This window comes from Stigmatopora nigra, chromosome 16 (assembly GCF_051989575.1).
Source record: "Stigmatopora nigra isolate UIUO_SnigA chromosome 16, RoL_Snig_1.1, whole genome shotgun sequence".
Classification (NCBI taxonomy): Eukaryota; Metazoa; Chordata; class Actinopteri; order Syngnathiformes; family Syngnathidae; genus Stigmatopora; species Stigmatopora nigra.
The window spans coordinates 8,132,102-8,157,046 of NC_135523.1; the positions used below are offsets into that span (position 1 = coordinate 8,132,102).

General features: G+C 37.0%; 1 protein-coding gene across 3 annotated transcripts in view; it reads left to right on the forward strand.

Annotated features, from left to right (window-relative positions):
* The window catches only part of myripb (myosin VIIA and Rab interacting protein b), a 91,361-nt gene that overhangs the window by 26,770 nt on the left and 39,646 nt on the right, over positions 1–24,945 (forward strand). For all 3 annotated transcript variants that reach the window (XM_077735864.1, XM_077735863.1, XM_077735865.1), the window contains one exon: positions 3,316–3,539. In XM_077735864.1, coding sequence (XP_077591990.1) covers positions 3,430–3,539 — 110 coding nt within the window. In that variant the 5' untranslated portion in view covers positions 3,316–3,429. The remainder of the gene's footprint in view (positions 1–3,315; positions 3,540–24,945) is intronic.

Genomic DNA, 24,945 nt, shown 5'->3' on the forward strand with positions numbered 1-24,945 from the left:
CTGCACCTGCTATTTTGTCATGCTTGGTGTTCTTTGGCTTAAGGTTGTGTTTTTGTGTGAATTCCCCATTAGTTAAAGCCTTTAACAACTTCACCTCCTTTTCGGCCTCTGCATGACCTCATTTTAGCTGTCCCTCAGGTATGTGTGTTAATTCTGTAAGTATGATCTAAAAGTATATTAATTTGTGCTGGCCTGGTTTGGGAACCCTGAAATCAGGCATCAAGCTTGTTGAGTGTTTTACAATTGGAGAGAGAATTCCATTTCAGTACTTGATCCTTTCAGAAGCCAGTTTTGCTTAATGTTAAAACAACCTCCAGATTCTGGAAGACATCTGAAACCTTACAAAATGAAAACTCTAACATAATTCAATCTTTTCCTGGCTCGCCACTGGTATTTTGTTAGAATCCCTTTTCAACCGCAATGATGGGATTTATTCACATTCCAAAATATTTGTCCTGAGTGTTTTTGCACTAGTTTTTCATGTAGTCAAAACTTAAAACAGCAGCATTCTGAATTGTGTGCTTAATGTGTATAGTATACTGTATGGAATAAAATGCATTAGCCTAACATTAATAACAATGTCAGTGATGGAGATGCAGGTTGGATTACATGCACTTTTATACACAAAAATGAGCAATAATACCACCTTGCCCCAACCACACATTTTATTGTGACATGGTTCCCTCATTCTGCACAGAATTTACAATAATACATCTATGGAAAACCATCTTTCTCAAACCTGTTGTACACAATCTTTACCCTCATTTGAATAAGTTGTCAGACTTTCTATCCCTTCTTTCAGCTTGAATGATCTTTTCATGTTGTCATGGTGACTGTACTTTGCTGGACTGCTTGGTCCTCTCATTACTCTTGGTGGCTGCTGTGTATCCAGTACTTCACTTGGGGATTGATAACAGTATCCATGAGTGATGACCATCTATTAAAGTAGCAATGCTAAGAAACATCGATGGTAACAGATGAAAAATCCAACCCAAAAACAACAGTCTAGTGTTATTGTTTGGAAGATCACAGCCTCGAGAGAATAGGGATGGGCGATCCCGCAAAAAGATCGCTTTTTTATTCGTTCAAACTTGATTTTTTTTTTAGCATTTAGTTGTATTGTATTGCATTTGAAATCAAAATGTTCCTGGGGCATTTGTGTATGTGTGTGTGTGTGAAATACAGTAATCCATCGAATGCCACGGTTAATGTAGACCAGACATGTATAGACAGCGATAATTGAAAAATCAAGAAAGTAGGGTCAAAGTAGGGTGGCTTCCGCTTATGAGTTACAGCGGGGATTTTCACATTTTTATCAACATGTATATATATTTAAAAAAAATAATTCTTAGCAGAAAAAAATCACGAAGAAGGGAAGTCGCGATAATCGAGGGAAGACTGTAAACATTGTGAGTAACAACATTGGATTCTTTTCAGAGAGAGTATTGACTGTATGTCAAAATATACTCAATATGGCTCTCCACTGTGTTTTGTCACTTAAATATTATTGGTGATCACTTCGATTGACGTATGGTGTTTTTTATTTATTTGTGTTGATCTCCATCTTAAATTATCCAGCCCTAATTGATAGTGTCATGACATTACTAAAATGTTATGCCTTCTGGAACTCAAAGACTTTAATACCCTCAATAAATAGTCCTCAAAAGAAGAACCAGAATCAACATCTTACGCTAAATCATTAATTGACCTCCTTGAGTTCAAAACACTCAGACAGATTGTCCTATTTGAAAAGAATATTTTTATGACATGATGAGCTGCTGAGCTTTATTCTGGAATTTACCAGCTTTGTTGTGTTTGCTTGCTGGGAATATACACATGTCGCTGAGGGTAACAGTTGTGAAATATGACTGTCGGAGTTGGCCTTTTCCCGAGGCAAAGGGCAAAGTCTCTCATCACAGCGGCTGAGCGAGAAGCTTGCGTGAATGCAACCGTGACCGTCCTCATTTTACACCGCGTTCTGCCTGATGCCAAGATGTTGTCGCTTTTATCAGCGTCGTAGCTAACAAAGTGACAAAAGCCATCTTACTGCTTACATATGCACGTGAATGTCCTTGTAGGTTTGCCATTATGTTAATACTCTCCTAACCGAAACACATGACTCACACAAGCTCCCGGTGGTCTAATCTGTTAGTTTGAAATAGGATGATGGCGTAAGAAACAATATTTAGAGATGCTTGCTTTGCAAAATGACATTGCTTGGTCAAAGCAATTTAACTACAGTGCTGAGATGCTCCACAGTCTATTAGTGGCTAATGACTTAATAAAAAATGAATGGGGAGGAGGCTTAAAAAGTTGAAAAATACAATTTAGTCAACATGTTTCATTTTTAAAATCTCTTTTTGAGGTGGACGAACTTGGTGTTTGGTGTCCTCAGAGGTGGGACAATTCATGGAATGATTGATATCGTATAGTAAATGCGTGTAAGGGAAGCACTTAGTCGATGAAGCAGCCCAATAATAGATCAAGCATAATTGTCTGGCCTTCTGAGTCATCATCACTTTGCAAGTGCACTCCCATCTTGTTTGGACACTGTGGTTAATGGACCTTCTACTTCTGGACATGGGCTCATCTATCTCTTTGCCTGCTTTCTGGGTGCGTGGAGTCATCCTTTTTTTTCAATTTCTTCCGACATTTCCCTTAATCGTTCTTCCCACCAACCTAAAAAATATCTCAACAGGCTGAAGATTTGAATGAAATAAGCACAAGTGCATTATCAGAAATTTTGCCACTGAAAATAGTTTTATCTGTTATCTTGTTTCTGTCTACCATATTTTCTTTCCTACCATTAGTTTGAGAGTACTTAGTCCCATACAGTGGGTGTGTTTGTTTCTAGTGGTTTGATTTACAACAGCCAACAATCATAATGGTACTGAAAACATTTGAATAATTGATCTGATCCCATCTTGTGAACAAATCCAATAATGTCCAATTCTCCAAAAATAGCCGTATCAAGTGCTGGTACTGATTCTGAGGATCGGTTGTGAAATCACTAATAGTAGCATAGAACACTAAACTCCGCATTCAAAATGTTACCATGGTTTCGGTTGTTTTACCTGATTACATAACGAATTGGAGAAGAATATAGTGATTTGGTTGATTAATAACAAACTCACAAATGTATAATGTTATATAACTTCAAATGAAGCATTTTTTTTCTAGCAAGTATTGCAGAGCATTTTAGGACCTGTATTTCTAAAAACTGGATCTGTAGTTCCAAGAAGCATTTTTAAAAAGATATTGAACAAATGCTAACTAAATCGATGTAAACCTTTCTAACCATTTGTCTTTCTCCAGGTTTGTACCAGCCGACAGTATAGAAGTGCCTCTCCTCCTCCTCTTCCTCATCCCCTTTGTCACCATCATCCTGTGGTGGACCACCAGCAGTCGAGTGTGGCAGGGGCAGGAAAGATGGGCCGGAGGCTGGACTTGTCTGGCTTGACGGATGATGAGGCTGAACATGTCCTAAAAGTTGTCCAGCGGGATATGAAGCTAAGGAAGAAGGAGGAAGTTCGGCTCAGGTAGGCAGACAACCCCTGGCCCCATTTTTCCCCAAATACATTGGAAAATTCAATTATTTGATCACATACTAGAAATACAATTAGCATACTTAAAAAATAAAAATAAAACCACAAAATTATGATGAATCCCAGCAGAGTAAAGAAAAAATTTATTCCTTTTTTTAAAATTTCAAGTTTAAATGATCTGAAAGGGGACAATTCAAAATTCCTAAAACACAAATGCCAAAAAGAACAGGGCCGCTGATGCGCTAGTTCAAGACCAACATTCAGGAGACGAAGACGATGGTGAGGAACAATTGCCAAATTAGCAGTGATAGCAATAGAGCCGCACAAAAAGAGCATGAAAGGGAAAGTACAATAACACAGCCAAAATAAGCGATTATGAGATGCAGGACAACACCGAGCCTACCCACTAAAAGATCCAAATAAAGTCTCCCTGTCGTGTACTTTCTCTGTACTATTTAATGCTCGTCAGGGAGACTGAGAGCAAACACAATTGACTCAGTAGTGCATGTTATGTTCAAGACATCAGTCCACATTAATCTTAATTCTCTAACATTAAAACAACTCGTCCCAGAATTGGTTACTGATTGTTTAACATAGAGCAAGATGTCAAGGGAAGCCAATAAGAGAAATAAAGACAGCCTGCAATTATACTCTTCTTACTTGCTTTAAAGGAATTACCCCATTTTATGTAAATGTTCTGAAAACGTTACAAAAAGCAAAAAAATCTTAACTAGGCTTGAAATGGGTCAAGTTCATCCAACCTTTTTTTTTAAATTTGAAATGGCCATATGTGGGGAAGATAATTTCTTTTTGTGAGGCTGAAAATAGACTGCCTGCCAATGGTGAGGATGTCTTTCGTTGATTATTGTTATTTTATTTATTTCATATGGCCCAGCAGTTTTGAAGGCAAATTTATAAATATAAATATGCCTGTTAAAATTTCAGCAGGACTTATTATTCATTACTTTCTATAGTGGTCAGAGGGAGTTGTCTTATCTCTTAGTGCGTGGCCTACTTTTGAGGATAGCTAGACCAGAAAAAGGAAACACATGAATAACAGTAGTAGTTATTTAATATTATGATTATCGTCACAAAAATAAAAGAGCTACTGTGCTTTTTTTCTCTTGTTTGGTGTCAATTTGGTTAGGACAATCCTCCCCATTGTTGTCACAGCTTCTTACTTGACATATGAGGAGTTGTTGGTCCTTACCGTCACTCTTGTTTTTCTCTCCTTATGTCAGGCTGGATTTGGAAGGAGGTTCTTTTTTGACAGCAATCCCACATGGGGTTCTGCCAAATATGCGGTCATTAGTGGGTGTCTCCATGCAATGTCTTAGCAGCTTTGTGAGGGTGGCTTAGCATTAAACGGCTATATTGTCATAGGAGCTCCAGAATGTAATTTGCAGTTCTCAAGTTTTGGTTGGACACTATAATTTTCCCAAACTCAAATATGTTCCCTTGACTACCAACCAGACCCCAGCATCAGCTAATCCCTTTTGGAAATTTGATGTCTTTTTCTCAATATTTGGATGCTGTTCATTAGTTTAGTTTCTTGCTTTTTGGGGAGGATGGCTTTGGTCATTTTGTTTGAAGTGCTAAAATCTTGACACAAGAAAGAAACCACAAGAGAAGCCACTTCTGCTTAAACCCTAATTCGTTTTTCCCAGAATCAGTTTCAAAGTTAAGATGTTTTTCAGCTAAATTGCTGGTCTGTAAACGCTCCCATAGATTAGGTCCTTTCACATGGTTGATGTATTCAGTGTCCCAAGTCTTTGTACCTGGTGTTCTTGCAAAATGGACTTCTTGTAAGGGACTAACCAATGGAAACAAAATTGGCAGCGGTACATGAGCAGATATGTTTTATAACGAAGTGTTATGTGCTTGAGTGTTTCAGCAGGTATTTAGCTCCCTTTGGGCTGCTTTTCTCCTTGCATGGGCGATATTTGCTTTTCTTGCCTCAATAAAGTTAACCATGCAGAGTTGTCAATTACCCAGTTGAAGGATTCATGGAAAAGTAAATAAGACCCAGACATGGATTTTAATGCTTTTATTTCACCCATTCGTCATTATAAGAAATAAAAACACAACAGTCATAATGAATATACATTGTAAATAACTTTCTATCATATGATGACAACTGACCACGACTCTTGAATAGTTTAAATGATGATTTCAACTTTGGGAAATATTTTACATGAAATTGAACCAAAGTACCAAATGCAGTAGTAGTAATTGAACGTTTGTCTAGTTGGAATTTACATGAGAGCCATACAATTAATTAATATGATAATCAAGAAAAATATATAATTAATTACTATGAAATAACTATGCTAACTAATTTCCTGATTTATGACATCCTTTTGGTATTGCTGACTTGTTGCCATGGTTATAATGAGAGCTGTTTTGTTAACCCACTCTCCAATACGACCTCCTCTCCACTCACTTTCTTGTTATTTATAGACGAACCCAATTGCTGTGAATGTGATTTTATATATTTTTTTTTGTTATAGTTATATTTTTGTGAGAAATGAAAGGGTAAAAATAATTGTCATTCTTCTGGATGTGTTTTCTTGGGTAACTTTTTGTCACGTTTGCTGTTTAGACATCCATAAAAGCATGCAGAAATATAGAGGAAAAACATGCAAGGAGGACCATCATTGGGAACTGCTTGTCGCAATTCCCTTACAGCGTTCTGCCAGTTTATTCTAAGAAGGCCCAAGTATTCTTGTGGCATCCAAACTCTGAATTCAAAGGGTAGTGGAAGCAGTTTAGACACTTGAGATTGGTCGTGTATCAGACAAGGCACATAACCATTTTTACCTCACTCAGTTGGCTAAGACATAACAAGGTGTGCTTTCAAATTTCTGAAGCTCGTGGCTGAGGAATCTTGCGTTGTACTTGAACCTCCTAGCCACGTCTACCTCATGCTGATACTATAGAAATAAAGCATTTTAAAGCAAGAAAAATTGTCCGTCAATTACAGACGACGCTAGTACTTTATGCAGCAAATATATGGTAAATGATATTGATGCGCGCATAACTCTTACCCTTTGAATTGATTGTAATTTTGTGTCTACTGTCAAAGTATCCCTCCGTGGTTCTAGCGAGAGTCTGAGCTGCTCAATCCCTGGCCTTTGCACATTCTGTCATCAATTTAGGGAAGCTCAATAAATAACAACAGGACGCTCATAGGACAACGCGTGAGACTGGTTAGCAAACGGTGCTCCCAAAGGGGTGCGGGAAGATCTGACTGGAAAATCATTATCGATAGAAATAGTCGAGAAGCTGCCAGAAGCGCTAGTTGACTCACTGTCAGTGGGGTTCCACACTGAAGGCAGATTTGTAATCTTGCCCCTCAACCCATTTTGGTCGCAATTTTCTGTTTGTAAGAAAAAAGTCTTTTCAGGAAGGATAACAGACATTTTATGAAAAGTTAATCTTGTGTGCCTGCTATAATGCATACAACAAAATTATACTGATTAGCGTGTATATTAAACTCCCTTTAGGGTCACTACTTTATCCAGATGCTAAGGTTGGTAGGTTCTGCATGATATAGCATTTTCATCCACATCTGCTGCCTTTATCAAACCATCTGGTGCTCAGTTTATTCTAAGACTAATCCAATGAACATTGGCTTTAAATTGGAGAAATACGTTTAAAGCATTTAGAGGTTAATCTGAGTCAGATTCATCCATTTAAGTTAAATATGACTCATGCGTCCAAGGGTATTTGCCTCTGTCTTCTTTCTTGTATTTAGCTCTACTGAAGGCATAAGCAGATGAGTGAAATTAATTCATGAAAGAAAAGAAATAGTGAAGCCAGGAGGGAATTAAGGATTCAATGTCACCGTGAATGCAAAACCGATTGACCTTCACTTAGCTTGTGTTATGTGCAAAAGCAATTAACATTTTTTTTTGTGGTTCAAATTTTCCTGTTTAATTCACTTTTTCTTGGATACAAGTTACATTTCTAAAGCCTTTATACCGTTCATTTACAAGTGTAGTAGTCTGACATAAGGAAATAATGTAGTGCAAAAACTGTAAGATTGTGACCACTGATGCACGTAAACACTCATAAAGTGGCTAATCTCCCATTCATGTAGAGTAGACGACATGTTCTTTCCATGTACTTTCATATAATCCAAGCTAGGATAGATCTGGTTTGGTTTCAGTTGTGAGCAACTGCTCACAACTTTCCATTAGTGGGGATTAACTGCTGTTCTGGTACGGGTTATTTGTCTGAGTCATGTGGCTAGTTTTTTAAAGTGGAAGTGTGTATGATGTCATCGCATATCTGTGTGAACACAAATTGCGGAATAGTAGAGCCTGATTATCTCATTTTGGGATGTTCACTGGTTGATTATTACCCGCAATTGCTTCAAAAAAAGCCAATCTGTAATTTTCATTCAGGATGCACTGTCAACTCACTGATTTTCTACTGAGCCACAATCTGTAGCTAGCCTTTTTCTTTGTAAAATAAAAATAACCTTCAAAAAAAGTTTTAATCCCAGGCCAGATAGTTGCTATACATCTTATCGTACAGACTAGGGTGTTGTATACAACACCTACCATCGTACATATTGGAGTTAAAACATGCATGGTAGGCTAGTTGAACACTCCAAATTGTACCTTGGTCTCAGTATGAGCCTGTTTCATTCTGCCCTATGATTGGCTGGCAACCAATTCAGGGTGTCCCCTGTCTACTGCCAACAGTATAGGGTCAGCCCACAGGATTGGATAGGATCCAGCACCACCAACCCTGACACTTGAAAGGCTAAAACGTTTGAAAACTGAATGAATAAACGACAACATTCCATCATTTTTTTAGCATTTAGAAATCGACGAAAGAAGATAATATTCGGCCTGTTATACAAAGTCCTCAAGTCCATTTTACTTTGTAATTTCTCAGGGCTAGTCGAGGTCAGCCTTACGGTTGCTTCAGACTGTGAAATTTCTAATTAGTGTTTGAAATGGCTTCTACTTGATGATGTTTAATATAATTAAACTTAAATAGGTAATGGGAGTAAAACTCCCGCAGTAGTTAACTGGGCGTGCAGGTGCACTCTCCATTCCAATACTCACTAACATGCTTTGGCTACTTTTTGGCCTTACATTTCCATATCACTAATCATGTGGAAAATAAAATGTTTTACAAAACCTCGAGTGTAATCCCTCCATTGTATTTAGTTTTGGATTAATGACCTCTTCCATGTTAATTTGGACAGTATGTGGTCCACTTTCTATTGGTCAATGAAAATAGCTCCTCTCTGCTTGATTTAAATCATTTTAAAAAACTATTTATTGAAGTTTTAGTCCAAGTCCTCCTCCCACAGATTAGAGAATCATTATTCTTGTACAAATATTGCTGTTATTGACACTTGCCAAATTCAATGGGTCCGTCATCCTTCGATGTTGTCATCAGTCTCTTTGCATGATTTAGTGCACACACAAAAGTGATTTGCTTTAAGTATACATATATAAAATCATAGACATAAACTAAAACTGCTGCATCTTTATCATGATGTCGAATGATGAGTCATTATTTCCTAGGGAGAGTCCTTCCTGCTTTACTGTGTATGATGATCATGGTTGTGTTTGGGACTGAAAGACAAAATGTGTGCTCTCAAAATGTACCAACCCTCCAGCAGAACACCTCCTCTCTCCATCTTTTTTTCTTCCGTCCAATTCACTCTTATGCCAGGAACACTGCCAGGATGGATGAGATTGACGCTGCAGTAGTGATCCTCCACTTTTTGCTGTGTCAGACAATCAGACCATTTGAAACCTGGGCCAAACTGTGGTGATGACTGTGCACAAAACACACTTGTGGGTTCGCTTCTGCTCGCCTGTCAGAGACATCCATGCCACCTGATACTTTGTCTTCCTGTGAAATTCTTTCTTTTCTTTTTCCTTGACTTTCTATTTTGCGTGTTAATGTGCTGGCTTAATCCATTTGGTGACATAGATTTGCTGTTTAGGAAATTAGATCTAAGAGGTATAGTGGTTCTTTAACCAGAATTTGGTGCAGGAAGTGTGGGATCGATTCCCAGTTCTTGGTGGTGGGATTGAGTGTTATTTGTTGTCGTCTTTGTGTGCTCTATGACTGACTTGCAACCAGTATAGAGTGTAGTCTGGAATTCGCTTGAATTAGAAAGAAAAGACAACCATTTTTGTAATGTTGACTATATACTAAAATCAGCTTAATTTCCTTTGTAAACAAAAACACCCTCCTCTATTATTAGCTCAGTATCCTCAGTTGGAGGGTTTCTGTATAATCCCTTTCTTTGTTCAAATGTTTAAACACATGTAATCTAAATATTTTAGTCTATCATTAACATCCAGAAACGTCTACATTTCTTGTGTGGTACAGCTCTGTGTTGAATTTCTGCCGAGCTCTCCATCTGTAGCTGTGGTCAGGTGAAGGACATCATTTAGACACAGACGGGATACAATTCTTGACTTATTGGTTGTTTAAGATAACCATCACTCATCTTCAGTCGCAATTAAATGTACAGTAGCCCCATTCCATCCTGTCATTTTCATCTATCCAGAATAAGCACAAATGTAGTAGTAGTAGTAGTAGTAGTAGTAGTAGAGGGGGTGGAAAACCAACATTTAACAATGGGCCAAAAGCTCCTGCATTTCTCATCTTTATTTTTGTAAAGATTTTCCTATGGTTCATTTTTTTTTCATGCCATGATACTCTGAGTATTTTTAGCTCAATGACCCTAAAACACTCTAGAACTGTTAGAGTTTAATTGGTTGTCTTCACACATGGTAAAGCAAATTAAGCAAGGTTCTTCTGTGGAAAATGTGTAAAAACATTTATATAACCTCAGCTGAAAGTCATTTAGTTTAGCTGCTGAGATCGTCAGAAAAAGTGTGTTTCCCTTAAATGCATTATCAAAATTTGATGTTGATAGTTACAACACAGTTGCTAGTTGTCTTTTACTAAGAAATAGCAATTGAGTTCTTGAATGAAAACATTTTCTTTCTCCCACCTGGGTACAATTTTTGAACCTTTTTGCAAAGACCCACAGGAAGCACAGTTCCCCAGTTTTATGGTCTCCCTGTACTGGCCATCACCTTTTTGGTCTACTTTTTTTCCCAGGGGATTCATCAAATGACAAAAAAAGGTGACAAATGAGTAAAATGCCCTTTTTGTAACATACCATTATCAATTTGTGCTAACAGCATTTCGAAACTTTGTCTTTTGCCTTTTATATGCAACATTTTTGACACTATCTTGCTTATACAGCTAAAGGCCACTTGCCCTTTTTCTCTCAGCATTGTAATTAAATTTGAAATCAATTGAGCCTTGTTCAGCATTACAAATGCTATTTAATGCTTCCTATGCCCTCCTCTGGACTTTAGCGTTATTGCACCCGGTATTCTTTACTTATTGGCTTGTCTATCATCCCCGCAAACCTTTCGAGGATAGTCGGTATGGAAGATGAATGGATGAATGTATTATGTCATTGTCATGGGCAATATTGGCATTAGCTCTATACAAGTAGACCCAGAATGTTTAAAAGTAAGCCCCCATACAGAGAAGACAAGTTTAAATTTTTGTGATTTAACAATTGCATTTAAAAGCATAATATTAATAGCATACAGTTGTTTTTCGGGAGTGGTCATGAAAACATTAGGACAACTATTAACTTGTCTTGTATTCATTCATTCTGGTTAAACACTAATTCAGAGAAGTGCTCAATGAGTTGTGTAGATTTAAATTGGCTGCTTATACAATTATTTGTGCTGATTCGATTAGACTTGTGTGGCAGTGAGGTGTGCAACAAAATGGAACAGAGCATCAAACTCACTTGCTTCTTATCTGCTTGCCCTTCACTGGGAGAAATAATATGCACCAATAAATTAACACAGCGAAAAGACAGTCCTCCTTTTCTGTAAAGACTCACTAGTCACTTCATGAGGTACATGTGCAGAATCTAATGAGTTCTATGACATTTTATTTGAACATAAATCAAAGCTCAATTTTGATGGATCGGAAGGGCGTGGTATTGATTTTACAATACAAACTGCTATCAGTATGATGCAGTGCAGCACTAAACTGCTGCCAAATCCAAACCACAATGTCAATGTATTGATAGAGGAACACAAACTCTTTATTAGTTTGGAAAACGCTGAATATTTGCCGTTGGCACCTAAGGAACTTGTCAACTATTTGGTGTAGATAATGCCTCTTACTGAAAAATAAAAACTTGGTGAGCATTTTGATGAATTATTGTACACAAACATTATTCCAATTACACTGCTGAAAACTTCAAACCACAATGTGAATCTATTGTTAGAATAGCACTAACACTTTATTAGATTTGGAAATGCTAAATGTTTGCCATTAGAAAAACATTAGAAAAACACTTAATGAGCATTTTGATGATTAATTATACACATCATCCCAATGAAGTTACAAAAATAAAACTACTAATGTTAGGAGGAATTTGAAAATATGTATCTCATAAAAGAAACAAGAAAATAAAGACCATTTTATATCTGAATACCAGTACATGCAAAAAAGGCGTTGCATAACACTTGAAGTGTACTTCTGGCACGGCCTTGAGCTTTGTACAAAAAGCCGAGTTATTTTCTTTTCCCAATTATGAATCATGAACTTGTTTTTATTCTTCCGCCTTTTAAGTTCATTTTAAGTCCTTGCAAGACCTTCCATTTATCAAGCCACTTTCTAGGCTAATATCCTGATTTTACATTAAGATATATAATGGATTAAAATTACAATACTTAATGCAAAACTCAAAATAATAAACTAAATCATTAAAAAAATCTGATTGACCTTTCTTACAAGACATATTCTGGCATATTGTGATGTTTTGTTTTGTGATATATCATCTAATGATATATCGCCCTAAAAATCTACTGTTCACTCCAACTAAAAAATAGTATCACATGATTTAAGATGTTATTTCTAATGTTACAAACGAGGCTCCATAATGATACTTGAAAAACACAGGTAAATAATTTTGGCAAAACCTTTTGAAATACCAATGCATAATTATTTCCACTCTAATGGACAATTAATTGAGTGGGAGTGTGAATGGTTATCTATCTTCTTGTGTCCTACGATTGGCTGGCCACTGATTCAGAGTGTCCCCTACCTACTGCCCATAGGAAGCTGGGATAGGCATCAGCACCCTTGCGACCCTTGTCTTGTAAGGATAAGCAGTACGGGAAATAAACAATGGACGATTAACAGTGTGTTCAATTTTTGCTGTGTTTACCAGCTATTAAAAAATAAGCATACCGTACATAGTATAATCACTTATTTCCAATTGCTATAATACATTATAGCTGCTTCTGCTGTGATGTACCAACTCCTTTTGGTTTTATTGTCAAGATTCACTGGCTATTAACATTACATAAACCAAAAAAATCAGATTAAAGTTGACAGTTGATACACTCTAACGTATCATGGCTCTGCAGCAAAGCCTAATATAGAGATTAACATCCAAATGAGGATTTGTTCAGTAAAACCCACCAGACCGTGAGTGGTCCTTTTGCATTATCATATCAACAATGACTACATACATTCATTCATTTTCTGAAACGCTTATCCTCACAACGGTCGCAGGGGGTCCTGGAACCTATCCCAGCTGATTTCAAGCACCAGGCGGGGGGCACCCTAAATTGGCGCCAGCTAATCGCACGGCCCCAGGAGATGGACAACCATTTACGCTCACACTCATACCTAAGGAAAATTTAGAGCGTTCAACCAGCCTACTGTGCATGTTTTTGCAATATGGAAAGAAACTGGAGTACCCGTAGAAAACCCATGCAAGCTCAGGTAGAACATTCAAACTCTACAGAGGATCAACCTGGGATCGAACATAGGACCCCGGAACTGTGAGGCCAACACGCTTACCACTCAGCTGCTGGGCCTCCCTAGTACATAAATATCAACTTAAATTACACTTGCGCAAACAGACGACCCATAAGGGATGTGTTTGTTGTGTTTACCACAACAAAACCTAAAATGCAGAAACTCAAATTAGTATCTCAAAATAAAATCTGTCAACCAATGAGTTATGTCTCTCCTATGTTTCAACTCGGCATTTAAAACCGTCTTATAATTAACTTTAATGCAAGCTCTTGCCTGGATTCTGTGGCTTCTGATTCCAAACTGTTGACCTTTATTTGGCTTTAAGAGAAGATACTACAACAGTCACATTTTGTCTCATTACTGTGGTGTGTGTGAATGGAAGCCTGGTATTTACCATAATACATCATTTAGTAAATCAAATGTGACGGAAAAATTACATTAAGTCACATCTAAAATGGTTTTCTCTATAATGGTATTAGTCATGACAAAAAACATGTATTTTTATTTATACTTTTTATAAAAGTGTTGATCTATATAAATGACAGTAGTATTACACTATTTTTTGAAGTGTTCCACCTAGGTCCAGACTGTGTAAGCATTTTGTTGTTTCTTTTCCAATGGTTTCAATGGCGATAGTCTTCCATTTGTTGTCTTGCATGGAAACAATTTATGTATTTTCAATAAGTAGGTACTTTTTGGTTCCTGGGTTTATTGTGGTGCCTAGAATAGAAAACAATTACTTGTTTTTCAATTAATGGGAACTGGTTGGTTCCTGTGGCAATGCCAATGCTAAGTTGTGGAAGGAATCATTTGTGTCTATTTTTAACAGTCACTCTAACACACCATCCCACCATCAAATCTGGAATAAAATTTAAAAAAAAGAAAACAAGTAATGAAGCTATTTTCTCAAAGCAGTTTGGATATGTTCCCTCGCTTCTATAATGTTATAATGCCCTCTCTAGACAGCTTAAGTTTGTGACCGAATAAAATGGAAAATGCACTTGATCTTTTTATCTGTCCATCGTTCAGTTGGTATCATTTCCAATACCGTGGGGGAAGTTTTCCGATATTGAGATAAATAGCTGCCACAGAAGTGAAAGGTTAAGATTCGAGGTTTGCACTCTTTCTTTTGCTGGAGTAAACACGCCGCCACCCCATGCTGGCTTTAGAGCTGCCAAGTCTCTCTGCATGCCAGGATCTGGGCTCATTCATAAGCTCTGCGTATACGTGTGTCAAAGTATGTGTGAGAAGCAAGATGGCACTGTTTTTTTTTCTTGGGAAAATGTTGCAACACTGTTGTGTTGCCCACCCACCTTGTTAATCATGATGAATCACCATATAAGGTAAAAACATCCCATTCCCCCTATAACAAGGAGTTATCACCACATAAAGATTGTGGTTGAACAATGCCATATAAACCTTCATTTTGCCTCAAGGAATTAAAATTAACTGCACAAATAAACTAACCCCACAGTTTATTACATTTTTTTTAGCTTTTAACGCCCATACCATCTTTGGATTTAATGTATTTCATCACATTTTGACAACATCCCACAATGTACCCTATGAGTCAATGTCATGTTGCCAATGAGGCGGCTGGATGAGTGATCATGTCAGTCCTTGTCATCACTGTCAGGGTGTCGGATGCTTCATTAAAATGAGTTATTGACAAGTCGACTGGCCAGGGACGTTTTTGGTCTGCAGCTGCAGACAAAACCCTGCAGACTAACCCTCAAATTGAAGAAAACAGGTCGTACCAAATCGCTGCAATAAATGCAGCACAGTGGAGAAAATAATTGCAGCTGAATTGTGCATTATTGATGGTTTAAATCTGCTTTTATACTTCAGCTCAAAAGCTGACAATCTTTCTGGCTCAGGCTACCCTGCCTGAATTGTCAGTTCTATTGTTATTCTGCGACATATGGGTTGGAGCGCTAGAGCAAGAATGGGCGGCTTTGCACCATCTCGCAAACATTAAATGATTGGTAGGACAAAATATTGTAAATTTCCCCAGGCCAAAGGAGCTTTACTTTTCATTTAAAATACATCAAAGCATACACTTTCAGGATACTAAATTAGCTACAATTTGGATAATAAGTGTCCTATTTGATTGATCACTGTATTTTTTTTGCTTATTTAATTATGTGTCATGAGCCACTTTGTTTAATTCCAGAGGCTCATTTTCTTCCATTTAGTCAGAGAAAAAAAATGCTTACATCCACAGCTACATATCCTGATAATTTAATAATGCTGAATGGTTTTCAACGGAGAAGCCTGAACTAACTCCCTGTGGCGGGAGCTGCCTGGATACTGCATATGTTTTTGTGTGTGGTGAACGAATCCACGAGTAGTTCTATTTGGCTTAACCGAGGACACTTGAATATGAGAGGCATTCACTGCGACTCACATTGGCTATTATGAGAAAGTTGGTTAGATACGCATTTCATAGTCATCTTAATGGGGCTTTATGGTTATATTCTAGAGCTTGTTCGTACTTTGAGTAGAAACCTGAAATTTCTGAGCTATGTGCTTCTCGACATAAAATAGAAAACCTTTCCTTTTCAAACAACATTTAACAAAAAATATAATTGGTGCAAAATATAGATTATCAATTGGATTTATTATTGTGACCAACTTACATAAACACTTTTTTTGTAAATGCAATCAACAAAGCAAACATTAAGCATTTATTTTTGTGAGAAAGCTTTGATAAGGTGTGATGGTTTCCTCTGTTGAACATATTGTACGCTCAAATCAAACGGTTCAATCTCCCAAATATTTCCAAAATTCATGTGTCATACTGCTGTAATTTTCCTATTTCAAAAATTAATAGCTCCTTAAAAACTCCCAATTTCTGACCAAAAAAACATACATTTCTCATGGTAAACAGTAACTTTGTTCATTTAATTCACGTTTTCATTGACCAACTCTTAAAACCTACTGAATCCGCTCCGTCCGCCGCAGCAAATAGGTTGCCATTATATTCAATACGCAGACCACAACAGAATTTCAGGAGTTTATCCGGAAATGCAACGCAAACGCAAATTGTCCCTTTAATTTTTTGAAGCAACCATTCCATAAAAGTACCAAATTTCTAATCTAAATGTCTGGAAATTCACACCATCGGTACGGCTTCCGCCATCTCGATTCAACTGCACTGTAAATCTGAAGAATTCGGTAACAAGAGTGCATTGTGATTCATCCGAGTTACAAGTTCTGTTGAATGATTTGTCTTGTGCGACATTAGCACATATCGATTTTGCGTGAAACGCATTCACTCCGGAAATGGGCAAAGGTACTCCTTAAATGGGGTACACAGAGGTTGGCAGCTCTGAAAAGGCGTTGTTCTATATACTTGTCTCTTCGTCTAGCCATCCTCTTCGATAAAAATACGGACCAGATCTATTTTCTGCTTCATTAATGTCCAGCCAGATCAAGTCTTTTAGTTAACACACAAATATTCTTTATTCATTCTTATTAACTTTCAGCTCAGACTCACCCCTTCATTTGTGAACCCACATAAAATCTACACCGGCTTTCATTGAACATTTGAAACTACCACCAGAACCACACACACACACACACACACACACACAAAAATTCGATCGATTTCATGCGTTTCTGCTTCAAGCCATTTTTCCCGCGTCTCTTAAAAAGCTATTTTGTGGGAGAGTAATTCCATTTAAAAAGGTTACATTGAACACTTTGGACTCATTTGACTCCCTAGGTCAATGTTAACAGACTCACAAAAAACTTCCAATTGTCTTTCATTCACATTATATAACCCGAGTCCTGACCCACAAACAAATCCTCATTGGGTATCATGTTGACTCTCTGCCCTGGAAGAAAATCACCAAAGTTTTACACCAAAAAATCTTATTTAACACTTTCAAACACAAAGTTCACATCTTTGCCTCTTCACAGCTTTCACATTTCAATTTAATCTCTACAATAATCCATCATTATGAAAGCATTTCCACACAGTTTGTCTACAAATTGCTTTTTCTTTTTTCTTTTAATCCAAGTTCTTCTTAAGTTCTATAAGAAATGAGACCACACTGACTAGTACGACTAAGTATCTATCCTCTATTGGGGCATTTGCTATGCACAGTAGAGACCATGCTCCTTTGTGGACTGTATTGATTTGCCACTTGTACTTGGTTATCATGCAAGTTCTAAGTACATGGGTTCACCAAGTTCAAGTTCTCCAGCAAAAATCAAGTCATTTATCATAGGTATTGTTCATAAAGAAATAGTTATGAGAATTAAGCTACATTCATAATGAAGGTAATTTCCAATTCAGCTATGTATCCGATGCCTCTGCATTATTAAGGCTTTCTGTACAATTTCAATCTATACATCATCAACACATAAAATACGTCACCATTGTTTCACAAAACAACTAACAAAATAAGTAAATGTCGGAAAAAGGAACAAAAAAATCTACAAACGAAGCCATCAGGTTGAGAAATTGTTGACTCCAGTAGTGAAATCCTCAAAGTTTACATAAAAACGCGAGCAGAAATCTCCCAAAAGTGTCATATTTACTTCCATAAACATTGATGACGTGATGATGTCGTCATATATGTCGGGTGCAGGTGATTTCACGGACAAACTCCCTATATGCATTTTGTTCTGCGGTGAAAAGTGAACCTAAAATGTTCTAGTTCCTATCAAACTGATCAGAGAATCTTGCATCAAGGTTGACGCTGACTGAGTTGCTCAAAGGAATTCTAAGTGTGCAATGCTTGTATCTTATATTTCCATACCTAACATGTCATGTTGTTGGTTAGACACTATTTGATACTGATTTAGCCAAGGTTTGCACTCTGTCAACCTTCAACAACCGCTTCCTCACAAACAAATGCCAAAAAGTCATTCTTGCATGCTCCCAACTAATCGTTTTACTTCAAACCACTCAGTGCAACAACAGCAAAAAAAGCTGATTTACATAGCAACAAACATCCAACACAATATCTGAAATCTCTTGTTTAAATAGTCTTTTTTTGCTATTCGACTGTATCCATCCAAAAAATGTTTTATAATTGCCACTCCTAAGAAGACATAACATTTTCTTTACAGTCAAATGTCTGACATTGAGAATAAAACAATTTCCCGTCACATAACTTGCAAACTATGGATTTTTTTCTTAGATAAGAATCTCAAACTTTACCAGCATTATAGAATGGCTTGCATCCCATTTGGAAGTAATAATATTTTCATATTTTGTGCAGTCTTTCTCTGCTGTGTGGCTTTCCCACTCAGGAATTCAGTGAACGTTGCACATTTGTGATCTCTTCTTCTTTCCTGCCACAGAAATAGCCTCTTGTTCCCTGGCGGCTATCACAGGTCTCCTCCTTGTAATATACCGCAGCACATCCTCTCATACCCCACACTTGTAGCCTGCAGCTCACTGTGTACCTTGAAAACAATGCGCCAAGCTATTGCAGGTAATGTCATTATGAAAGGAGGGGCATGATGACAGTGTTTGAGAGATTTGCAACATTCTTTTAATCCCAGTCTTCAAAGTAAAAGGAAAAAATGCACTTCAACTTTTAAAATCCACTTGAAAAGAAACTTTAAATGTTTAATATTTTAAAAGTCATGAGGCTTTTTCTATTGAATTGGATTAAAGGATGCAAGTACTTCTTTCTGCAGTATCCAACCCTAATGCCTCAAATCCATTCAATCAAAAAAATATAAACAAAAATAATCCCAGAATTTTCCACTCATTCTGTCTTGAGACAAACTAAATCCCAAGGATTGCTGCAGTTGGCTTTCTACACCCTGAATGTGCCCATCATACGGATGTGATGCACAAATTAAATTGGGAGCACGTTCTCTCTCAAGTAATTTAGGGGTCAAAACATTATTATCCAAAATGCGAGACCTAATCCGTTCTTTTCTAAATGATTTTACTTTGCTGTGATTGCACATTATTTTCTTCTAGCGCCTTATCTCTCATTTTTCTATGGGATAATGCTTATGCCAGGCAGGCTACTCTGATTGCAATACCTTGTCAGCAGAATACACATTTGATTAGAATTGTTTCTCAGTGAAGGTTCATTTTTGAGGGGCTGGTTGGCTAATGTTCGCCTGAGGAAAAAGTCCCTAAATTTATAAGATTTATTTGCTGTAGTAGTTAAAAAAGAGAACATAATACACTGATGGATTTTTGTGCCAATGAGAAAGTATAGGATTTCATTTTGGCCGAGCAGAATATAAATTGCAGTTGTGCTTATAGCAATGGTGAAACACTAACTGTCGCTGAAAGGCAATTAACCAACTACTGAAGCAGCTAAAACTTTTTTGACTTTATATGCCTTAATGAGCAGGCCCATGATTACTAACCCCAGGGCTTCTAAATGGCGTGCTGATCTAAGTGTTGTTATTTATATATTTTGAAAAATTCTTTGCCCCCAGCTTCAAGCTCCTTGTATTAAAAACACTTGACACATATCGCAAGGTCTCATCCTCATTTATTTTCTATATCTAGATACCATTTGAGTCTCCTTGCATCATGGCATTAGATATTTTTTTCCTATAAATATAATTTAGAAAGTAGTTTTGTGCCATGTCTTTTTAATAAAACACATAAAAGGCAATGCACTCATAACATAACATAAAAAAATGTTTTTGCTCAAAATTGTACTGGTATCTCAAATTGCTCGTATGTCGAGGCACTCGTATGTCGAGGTACTACTGTACAAGTGCCTTATCTAAAAAAATGAAATATAAATATACTATCCCTTGGGTTTGCGTGAAACTTTTAAGGTCATTGAGGTTATAAAATTGGATACTGCATTTCATGCATTGCTGTATTAACCCAGATGGTTTTTATGAATCCCTAGGCTTGTGCCGCCTTTCAAAATGTCCCTAGTTTACACCGGGTGTGTTTGTACATGCACACAACCCTGCTCATATTTATACATCTTTTTTTTCCAGTGTCTTCACAAAGCTGCCATATGGCTTAGTGTGCTATAAAGCCTGCAGGATTGTTGTGATGCAGAACCTGTATAACGATGATGAGGAACTGTGTGTTTGTGTGCTTTATGAACTGTGCAGAGAAGTGAAGTGTGCCTCTTGAGATTCTTGACAACTGCTGACAAAATATCTTATCTTTGACATGCTGAAGGAACTATTTGACTTTAAAGGCAAGGTTTAGGTGTTTGTGGAATGATGCAGTGATGTGGTCACTTTGAATTTGGAGACATGGCATAAAAGACGGTGAAGAAAAATAGGAAATATGAGCCAATGTAAAATATTTAGCTCTTTATTCATGCACCGCATGAATCAAGAACATTGAGGGCAAAGCAAAAAAAATGATATGAATATGATTAATTATGTATAGTGTAGAAATTAGCCACATTTTCTCTGTAAACTTTTTCAGCTCGAGGTGAGAGACAGTTCAGACTAAAGTAGAATGATTACATCGGCTTTTGTGATGCTTCTCAACCGTTGCAAAATTACAAAAGAACACTTCATGTTTTCTAATATAAGTTTCGTAATTATTACATTGATTTTAAGGCTGCTCATGTTTTCTTATTACTCGTCATTTTATACCCCGTGGAAATGTATGCCTTGCTTTCAATGATTTCTGCGCTCTAAACTTGCTGTGCATTGTGAGAAATTTCAGTTTCGTGTGACCCAATTGCAAACCCAATTCCAAGTCCGTCACACATTTTAAATGGAGGCAAGTGATGGATCCAGTGCAATGCACAGGTGTGATGGAGGACTGATTAGCAGGTTCTGAATGGATTCACATGCATGATTTTCATAAGCTGTTTCTGTCACTGCCCTTATGTAAATAGTATAATGTAGGGAGTTGTTATGTCTATTTTTCGGGCAGGTGTCCAAACTCAAAGGATGAGTCATTTTGCCACTCTCATTTGTAAAACAGAATTAGAATCGAGTTTTTAAAATGTATTTACAGTGATACCTCTATTTTCCGAAATTAATTGGGGCATTGTGGATATGGGAGGAAACCAGGCAGGAACATACATACTCCACACAGTGACACCTGTGTCATAGAATATTCAATAATATTTTCATCACTGCTGCAGGCCGTAAAAACTGGAAAGTGGGCTTTATTTTGGACATCTCTGGTTTCGGGCATAAATTGAAATGCTGATAGAAGAAGCACATTGATTTGTGTGTTTGTGTGTTTTTTAATAGTTTTTTTTTTTTTAAATATTAGCATTGCAAGCTGTCTGAAATATCATCTCCCCAATTCCTTTAACCAGAAACCACAATTTGAAAGACATAAGTCATTCCAAAATTGAATTAATTAGACAACCATTGTGGAATGTCAGTTTGAGGAAAACGTAAACAAAATTCTCAGATGTCTTCGTATAAAGTCATTATCTTCTGAAGGTAGGCACCCTTAGGCTACAAGCCTCCCCCTCCCTTTCCTCCGTGTTTTCTATGAATCATCTTGACATGAGACGAATGTCTGAAAAAAAAACTTGAACAACTGTTCTCAGAAATATCATCATCTCTCAGATCTTCCCGGGTGAACTTCTGAAGGTTCATTAATTTTCCATTCCATGGATCCTTCCTTACATAGGTCATGGAGATGTTAGAGCCTATCCCAATGGCAGTAGGCCATCTATACCACAATTTGGTTGCTAACATTCAACCACAGTCTTCAAAACATTCCCTAGAAAGACTTCCAAAAACGACTTTCTATTCAAAATGTTCCTGTATTCCATCTCTTGTCCAACCAATGCAACTGTGACAGCACTTTATATCTCTTTTGCAGTCATATACTAGCAAAATTAAATATAGAGTTATGTATTAATGCGGTATGTCACTGGGATATTCAGTGATCGATCTGAAGTCAGGTTTATTTACACCCGTCTTAGCTGAAAAAAAAACACTCAGAAAATCGATGGTTTGTGGCGGAAAGCTGCCTAGTTTGCAGCACTGCTTCTCTATTTATTGTGGGAATAAAAGATAGACTACATGGTGTCCACATGGCCCAAGACAAAGAAAGGCTGGGCAGACAGAAGCCAACCTCACTGGTGACTATCTATAATAAGGAATGCAGGTGTTCTGTAAAATTTGTTAAAATCAATTATTTCAACATCCATGATAAGGTTATGTGTGCATGACGGGATTATTCTTTACTTTTTGGTTCTTAGTTCTATTCCAGCTAAAACGGTAAAAAACATTTCAGCTTTCATGAAAGCGACCTGCTAATTATTTTTAACTGGTTTCAGTTTCCCACTTTTATAAAAAAAAGCAGTTTACAGCGTAAATTGTTATTGAAATGGATTGAACACTTAAGAACCCTCTCATTTGGAGCCTCCTAAGGGTATTTTTTTGGAAATTGTATGCGCTTTTGCCGCAGGTTCACAGTGCAAATTCATGCTGAAATTGCTCCAAATTAGCCTTTGGAGAGCTCACAATCAGTGCACAATTACAAAAGTGCATTTTTTTCTCTCCTGTTGTACCTCAAAGTATTTAGTCTCCAACATCAATTGGAAACACAACTAAACTCACACACGCACAGAAGCACATGCACGCACGCAGCAGCAGGCACATTCAAAGACTGGTAAATCCCCATGGTTCATCTCCCTTTGGGACTCTAGCTGGACTATGATACCATTTATTATTATTAATAATCCATTAGCATTACTATACATTTTAATTGCACTGCCAAAAATTGCCCCATTACAACTCAAACCATATCACTGTAGTAGCCAGTTTTAAACATAAACATGGATTTGTTATCTGTGTGCAATTTACTGTATGATCATACCTTTCGGCCAAGTACCTTTTAAGGTATATCTAAGGAAGAATAAATGCATTTCAGATGGTAGAATGTAAATAGGTAACATACATTGAAATGTTATGGTTCTTGAAATGCAATAACATGGAAAATAAAGAAAAAAAATCAGCCTTTTGTTAATGAAAGTTTGTCAAAAGTAACTTTAAATCTTGATTTTCATGCTCCACAGGGAAATTGACTCAGTCCAAAGCCCTTATGTATATTTACTACTGTAAAATTATTTGTGGATAATCCTGCAAATAATTTACTGTTGCAACAACTTTTAGAAATTCAACTGGATTAAGTAGAACTTTGATGCTTTAAAATGTGGGTCACACCACCTGCACTAATAAATTACCTTTGTAGAGCATGATTAAGTGAGTTAAGTCATCATGATGTGTTCTTGCATCCTACATGTAAAATGCGGATTGTGTAAATAGTATACTTTAAAACTAAACAAAAAATCTAATTTATAATGAAATGAAACAAAAAGTAGGAACAGCTAAAAAATGCTCAATAAGATTTATATGAACATGAATGCAGCAATGTAGAATCTACAATTACATTTCGAGGCCAAACAAATAGATGCGGCAAACTAAAAAGAAACATCAAAATTCAGCACCATGGACAGCGTACCTGTATTGAATACATGAGACATCAAATTGTATTTCATACAAACATAGTCTGCCAAACAATCAAAAAAGGAAGCTGGGAGAAGTACCTAAGCCTTTTGAATTTGCATGGTCATGAGGCTTTAAAGGGCTCTCGCATGATAGCTTTTAAGCCAAAGTACAAAGTTCATGAGCAACAATAGAGACTGCCACCATTACTTCACTTTGTCCATTTCAAATGCTCTAGCTCTCCTTTAATGACCATCCATAAATATTTCCAACTGCACGGACGTTAGCATTGGCTGACTGGCTGCATGTTAATAGGCAAGTACTTGACAAGCCACTGTGCATGTCTGATACTGCTAAATAATATTTTATATGAGAATCTAATTTACAGCTACTGCAAGTGCTGTACAAGACAAGTAATTTATTACCCTTTAAAAAGGCAGACATGCTCACATACTACATATATTTCTTAATGTTTTATGTATGTGTTTTTCACAGTATTGACTGGTGCAACATACTAACTACTTCTCAAATGTACATATGTTAAATACTGATACAAATTTTTGGATTTCCGATCCAATTCGATTTTTTTCAAGACATCTTTTGCCAATACCAATTCTATGCCTATTTTTCTTGACCACTACAAAATATAATGTACTAGTAAATCATGAACTACTTTGTTGGTATTCATGTCAAGAAATGCTTTGTTTATTATATTACACAATGGTCTGTGACTGTTATTAGTCTCTAAAGAGATGTCGTCTCACTCAACAGTTGTTTGATTTACAGCAGACTAATACCATAATAGTACTGAAATCAGACAGGACTAGAGGACTAGATACAATCTTGTGACCAAATCCGAAACTAGTATCAGATCGGAACATTACTAGTTGGTACAGTATATATTGAAGCCCCACACTTCCTGATACAGTCCATGAAATGGCTTTCTTATCTTGTTAATATTCCGCATCTAATGATGCATAAGAAAAGCAATCAGTGCGTTGGGGCAGGTGCTGTTGAGGCGCAACCTTTATGATTTATTGAAGATTGCAGCCCCCGAACCACCCCAAACACATGCACGCACCGTCAGTTAGACATGCTGAATGGCTCTCTATTCCCAGTCTTTAACAACTCAGCACATCAGTTAAATGTTTGG